General features: G+C 43.9%; 4 protein-coding genes across 4 annotated transcripts; 1 reads left to right on the top strand and 3 right to left on the bottom strand.

Annotated features, from left to right (window-relative positions):
• Positions 1-501: 501 nt before the first annotated feature.
• SARC_00604 (hypothetical protein) lies at positions 502-1456 on the bottom strand (the record flags this gene model as incomplete). The annotated part of the gene is made up of 2 exons (XM_014305703.1): positions 502-673; positions 747-1456. 2 exons carry the CDS (start codon positions 1454-1456, stop codon positions 502-504), a joined length of 882 nt encoding a protein of 293 aa, XP_014161178.1.
• Positions 1457-2101: 645 nt separating this feature from the next.
• Positions 2102-3127, top strand: SARC_00605 (hypothetical protein; the record flags this gene model as incomplete). Its single annotated transcript, XM_014305704.1, has 1 exon — positions 2102-3127. One exon carries the CDS (start codon positions 2102-2104, stop codon positions 3125-3127), a length of 1026 nt encoding a protein of 341 aa, XP_014161179.1.
• A 208-nt stretch (positions 3128-3335) lies between these two features.
• Positions 3336-3981, bottom strand: SARC_00606 (hypothetical protein; the record flags this gene model as incomplete). Its single annotated transcript, XM_014305705.1, has 2 exons — positions 3336-3802; positions 3945-3981. The coding sequence occupies 2 exons, from the start codon at positions 3979-3981 to the stop codon at positions 3336-3338; spliced, it is 504 nt and encodes a 167-aa protein (XP_014161180.1).
• Positions 3982-5872: 1891 nt separating this feature from the next.
• On the bottom strand, positions 5873-6202 carry SARC_00607 (hypothetical protein; the record flags this gene model as incomplete). Its single annotated transcript, XM_014305706.1, has 1 exon — positions 5873-6202. The coding sequence occupies one exon, from the start codon at positions 6200-6202 to the stop codon at positions 5873-5875; it is 330 nt and encodes a 109-aa protein (XP_014161181.1).
• Between the last annotated feature and the right edge of the window lie 409 nt (positions 6203-6611).

Below are 6611 nucleotides of genomic sequence, written 5' to 3' on the forward strand. Positions count from 1 at the left end.
ACTATTAAGGGTACATTTAGGAAACTTAAGTTCCTCGTACTATTAAGAGTATGTTTATAATTTGCGTACTGCTTAAGAGTACGTTTATACATAGAGTCTAATGTGGAGGCCCGGCTTATTACAAAGATAGGATTTTATGACTCTCGGATTCACCCCAATGAAACATACCATAGTTTCTTATAGAGCGACAACGAAACACTAAATAAAATCAAATCGGTCGCCGAACAAACATCAATACAAAGCCCTAAACCCCAAACGACCTTTACTTGAGGGTTAGGGTTTAGGGTTTAGGGATTTTGCGGCGCGCATCCTCATGTTCCACCCAGGTGTCGCGGTGTGATTCTAAACCCTATAGAAAAAAAAACAGGGCTTAAAACTTTTGCAGTCAACACTCGGTTTGAAAACGATTCATTTTATTTATGCTTTATTAGATTTAACTCGGCAAAACATATGTTAAGCGTTCCTGTGACGGCGCTTTCCGGGGTTTAGAGTTTTAGGGTTTTAGATGCAGTCTACAAAATACCACTTCTGGTCCTCGTACTCGATAAATTTGCCGGCAATCATCAACACGACAACATCGGCACTGGAGTAGTTGACAACAATATGATCGTTCGCCACGCTCTGGATAAAGACCTGTTCCTTCATGATCCACTTGTTATTAAGGGCAGTCTTGCTAGTGTTGACGGTGAGTCGGATATTGTCGCCATTCGCCGCGACGCATAGTAAACTCGGTATCGGAAACATACTCAATCATCCAGCAGTCCGGTTTCTTGGTGACCATGATAGCCTTGTTGTTGACAATGTCTAGGCACTGGTTCAGTGTGTCGTCGGGATGCGTAGTGCGACACTCCTTTACTACCATAGTAGGGGTGCTCTGGTCGCCACCATTGTTACTGTTGACAGTGTTACCCCCGCCATTGTTGTTGACCGTGTTGCCGCCGCCGTTTGTGACATCAATGGACGTGTCAATGACTATATCTCCGGCAATAGTGTTATCGTCAATATAAATGTTGTTGACATTATTGACAACGGTCTCATACATACGCGGGTCGATACGGACTTCAAGATAGCGCGTCTCCTGCGGCTCAGCCGCAGCGGCGGGGGCAATGGGTATAGTGCGGGCCATCTGGTCCACGTCTCCAGCGTCAATCTCATAGACCATAGCTTCAGGGTCAGATTTGGCGACGGACTCGACCAGGCTAAACACCATGTAAACAGTCGCGTTCGAAGTATGGGCCACAAGACCAATGTTCAGTACCATAGTGTCCGTGTCCGGGGCGTAGGGTATCATGGGGAACACGAACGGCTCGTAAATGACCGAGGGCTGAACGTCGTCGGTCACCCGGGCGTGGGGGGGAATGGTCGGCGCCGCGGCAGCGGTAGAGGGCAACATAGACTGGACCACAAGGCACGCGGTGGCGGCGGTAAAGATCGAGTTGATATAGTGGTAAAGCATTTTTATATATAGGGTTTAATGTTACTGGAGTTTGAGGTTGGGTTGTTCTTTTTAGGGTTAGCGAATATGTTTAGGGTAAATCGATTACTCTTCAGCAAGATGAGCGGGGAGTTTGGTGGTTGTTTGTTTTGTTATAAGGAAAAAAAGTAAAAGTGTGAACGATACGGTGAATCCACACACGAGTTATATAGCCGGTTGTTTGGAGTCACGCTCCACTAAAACGGAAGTCCTAAAAAAATAACCTTAAAACCTAATCGTGATCACCAACCATGTCCGAACGGTGAACCCCCCACCAAACTAGAAGCTGCTGCTATGTATATATATATATATATATATAAGTGCGTTTTGCATCTCACACAACACACTTTAATTATACACCGAGCGAATGAGAGTAAAGAAGAAAAGGGAAAATAGTCAACAACATCAATAATGTATGAACTTCTGAGATTGCTTTGTGTGTGGAAACACATGACTATGGTTGCCCCTGATGCTACCACTCAAAACCTGGTTGGAGTCCTAGGGGGAAGCCAAAATTTAATGGAAAAGTCTAAACTTTGCGCTGCGGCACACGAATCCTATAAGAGGTTCGAGAAACGTATTCTCTTTTATGAGCACCTCTGCCAGATGATTCGGAACAGATACAACATGCCACCAATTGAGATGATTGGTCCCGTGGATGACTTGTATGAGCGTATTTGTAACCGGTTGAGGTATGGTAGAGATGCCTTGATGGCGAGGCATGCATATCTTCGGAACGAACTTAAACCGATGATGGCTCAAATGGTGTGTGTAGACGCTGGGATCTATGTAAAAATAGTCGCGTGTACTAACATCAAGCGAAACTTGGAAGATCAGGCAACACTTGTACCGGTGATGAAGGAATTTGGTGACATGCTTCACTTGATTCACACAGAGCCCGACTGCGTGCATGATGTGTGTATGGAGGTTGTAGTAACGACACTAACCACACCACTATCAATACCACCAGATACACCGCCGCCTGTAACCATAGCGTTGTCGGACGACGCTGTGACCGAACCAACAACCACAACATCATCACCATCATCATCATCAACAACAGCACCACCAATACCAGATACACCGCTACCTGTAACCGTAGCGTTGTCGGACGACGCTATGACTGGAACAACTCTTATACCACAGCCACCAATACTAAAAACATCTGTACTCTCGGGGTTGTCGAATGTTACTGTGACCAGAAAAAGAAAGGAAAGGATGGGTTATGCAGGGGAATACAGAAGAGATAGTTATTGTCGTGAAAGGGAATATCTGTCAAGCAACCCCAAGCGGACTGACTGTAGTGTCCTAGTTTCGTCGATTGGTTTATATCGAACCTCGGGACAGTCGGTAGTTTATAAACTCCAGAAGCTAATCAACGAAAAACCTTGGCTATTTTCGGGTTTGGACGTGAAACATGAAGAGGGTGAGCTGAAGAAGGAGTTAACGGTGATAATTCACGAATATTACAACCGCCGCACTCGGAAGTACAACCTTGAGCACAAAAGCCCTCTTTGTAAAGCATTGTTTGTAAAATTCCTAATTCGTGACTGCAATGGTAGTCTCGTGGAAATGATGGCGTTTAAAACCCTGTTTGACGAGTGCTGGATCTCGAACAATGCGCTAACCAACAACAACAATATAGGAGTTTAGAGTTAGGAGTCAGCATATACATACATAAAGTCAATAAAACGAACCTTAGAACAATGCGCTGTCAACAATATAGTGGGGTAGAGTTTTAGGAGTCTCAGTATATACATACATAACGTCAATAAAACGAACTTTAAGGTGAAGTTTATTTTAATTATTTAAAGATTTAAAAGGTAAACCCTCTTAGGGTTTAGGTGTTGCAAAACAAAAGTTAAGCAGCCAAACGGGGCCGGTGATGCTGATATGTTCCCGTTTTGAGGATTCTCTGCTTGCACGGCTTGCCATCCTTCTTTGTTACACCATACCTCATCTTGCGAGTGGGCTTTTTAATCCTTGGTACCACCACCTTTGGTGGAACCGGGTCCATAGGCCCAGAGTGAAAGACATGGCTGTACTTCCACCCCTCGATAGTCCTAGCTATGCGATCATCGTTCTCCAGTTCCCGGTGTATTAGCAATACAAAAACGTTGTTCCAAACAACAATATTGGACGTTCTGTTGTAGCACACTTCCAAGAGTTTCATGGTGTTCTCGAATGTCTGTTCGGTGTCGGGCACAACATCTGTTACCAGGAAGTCCCCTACAATGTTAAGGAGGTTTATGCCATTACGATTCAACCACCATTCTTCACTCAGATCAATGTGATCGTTAAAGTGACCCTTGTAGTCCAGTAGGTCCGCTGTAATGGAGTCCTAAAACGACTTGACCATTTTTAAAATACCTAAACGCAAAAACGGAGGGTGGGTTTTGCCAAAATTTTGGTTTTGGGATGTAAGTGTGACTTATGATGAACAATCACACACCATATATATACTAGCTACTATTGTGGTGAATGTTTGGGGTTTGGGGTGAAATCATACATGACTTGTGGGTGGTTCACCGTTCGGACCTCACCGGTCAACCACCACGTCACGATAGTCGGCTCTGGGTATATAAGGGTAAGGTGCAGTCGTCAAACGAACAGTCTCAATTTTTATTCTTGTTACTTGCACTCGGAGAATGATGATGGCCAACAACGATACCAGCAGCAACTACGGTGGGTCTGGGAATGGGTTCACGTCGTATATTGATCTCACGGACTCCAAACCAATAACGAGGATGGTACGTTACGAACAAGGAACGACATTTGACGATCCTGACATGACCATGGTAGCAACCAAAATGTGTCTACTAGGCCCCATAAGTACGAGGTTCCAGGCTGATGTTGTCGAACCACCGCCTAAAACCGAACCTCAAACAATTACCACTACCCCCCCCCACTACTAGTAATGATGATGGGTCAACAATACCTGCAATGGTTACAGAGGCTGACCACCGTGTGAGTCTTAGTATGGAATCGATTCGCGAACACATGCTTACCTGTGGCGTTTGTACCTGCGTTTCAAAAACGATGACTACTACAGTGTGTTGCACATTTATCATGTGTGTTACATGTTGCAACAGACTACCGAGTGATGCGTGTCCCAACTACCGCCAGCCCGGTGTGGCGCTTGCTCGGAACCTTATATTCAAGCATTTACTGCAGGCGTTTGAGTTTTCGTGCACCAAATGCAACGAACGTCTGAATCCTATTACCAGTGAAGGGCACGGCTGGTTTTCCCACGAGGTCACAGCGGCAACCACGGAACCAGGGCGATTAATAGGGGCCAAGGGGTTGCAAGATTTCAAGACTGTGAGTAACTTGGCACTGCCCGACAAGTATAAGACGCTACTGAATAAGTATTTCCAACCCGCATCAAACCAGTACCTCTTGCACATGAGACTTGGTAAATACTACGCATTGTAGATTCATGAGTTTTGTAGGCTGCGAGATGAACCCGAGTCACCGCTAGTAGCATTTGTGCGTCAGAAGCATAGGGCAACAGGAGTTGCAAAAGGTCGTGTTATGCAATGTATTAGAGCTGACAGGTTGCATGCAATGCGAAATAAACTGCTCTATATGGGTTAAATGTCTCGTATTGTACCTAGAGAGCTTGCTAGCAACAACCCTAAAATCCCAGTTAATCAAAGCCCTAATAAAGAACCCTAAACCCTAAAACTATCATATGCGTGTTGTGTGGATTGTGTGCCACGTGGCAAAGTTTCCACTCACATGAACGAACGAGGATATATGTGTATGTCAGAAATCAAAGTGTAAAGTTTAAAGTGTATGCATGTGTATGTCAGAAATCAAAGTGTAAAGCTTAAAGTGTATGCCTGTGTATATCAGAAAACAAGGTGTAAAGTTTGAAGTGTATGCATATGTATGTCAGAAAACAAGGTGTAAACTTTATTCAAAGTGCAAGGTTTAAAGTGTGTGTGTATGTATATATCAGAGATCAAAGTGTAAGATCTAAAGTGTGTGTGTATGTATATATCAAAGATCAAAGTGTAAGGTTTAAAGTGTGTGTGTATGTATATATCAAAGATCAAAGTGTAAGGTTTAAAGTGTGTGTGTATGTATATATCAAAGATCAAAGTGTAAAGTTTAAAGTGTGTGTGTATGATATATCAAAGATCAAAGTGTAAGGTTTAAAATGTGTGTGTGTATGATATATCAAAGATCAAAGTGTAAGGTGTGTGTATGATATATCAAAAATCAAAGTGTAAGGTGTGTGTATGATATATCAAAGATCAAAGTGTAAGGTGTGTGTATGATATATCAAAGATCAAAGTGTAAGGTTTAAAGTGTATATCGGAAATCAAGGTGTAAAGTTTTATTTTGTTTTGGTATTATTGTGTGTAAGCTTAGCTTTATTCATTTAACACCCTATTCGGTACTGCATACCTTGCACAAATCTGTAGTTCCCGTGATTGGAACTTCGGCCAGCATCTTATTCTTAAGTGATCGACACGCGTGGTTTCGATGCACCTTTTCCTTTGAACACGCAATCTGGTAGCCCGTACCAGACTGGGTAATTGACGATAGTGGCAGCCATGTAGCGGGAGTTGTGGGAATAGTCGCGGTAATGGTGGGTACACGAGCGATAGGAGTAGTAGTCGTGGTAGTAGTTGTAAAGGCACGAGCAACAGGAACTTGGGTTGGTGCTTTCGGTAGCTCGGCGAGCATGGCTGCAATGTCAGCATACTCAACCGACATTCTCACAACCTCTGGCGTGTAGCACTTCTTACACAAGTCGGTTTGTTCCAGTCGCCACCATTTCCTCCACGTCCTTATTCTTGAGGGAACCACATGTTGTCTTAACGTGCACTTTACCCTTAGCTGCACCGGAAATTCTGTATCCCATGCGGAACTGGACAGGCGGAGTCACGGCGGTAGTGGGTTCACGTATAAGGGTCTGGTCAACAACCGGGGCACCAGTAACAACAGCGGCACCAGTGGGGGAGGGTGCTGGTGGGTGTAGAAATACGGCCTCCGGTCAGTCTAAAATATCAAGATCAATTGAGATAATACATTGGTTTTTATTTGTATTTTAAATAATTTAATATAAGCTCTTTTTCCAATATTTCCAGTGTTCTAAATTCACTTTGATGGCTCCAATAGCCTG

This window comes from Sphaeroforma arctica (assembly GCF_001186125.1).
Source record: "Sphaeroforma arctica JP610 unplaced genomic scaffold supercont1.20, whole genome shotgun sequence".
NCBI lineage: Eukaryota > Ichthyosporea > Ichthyophonida > Sphaeroforma > Sphaeroforma arctica.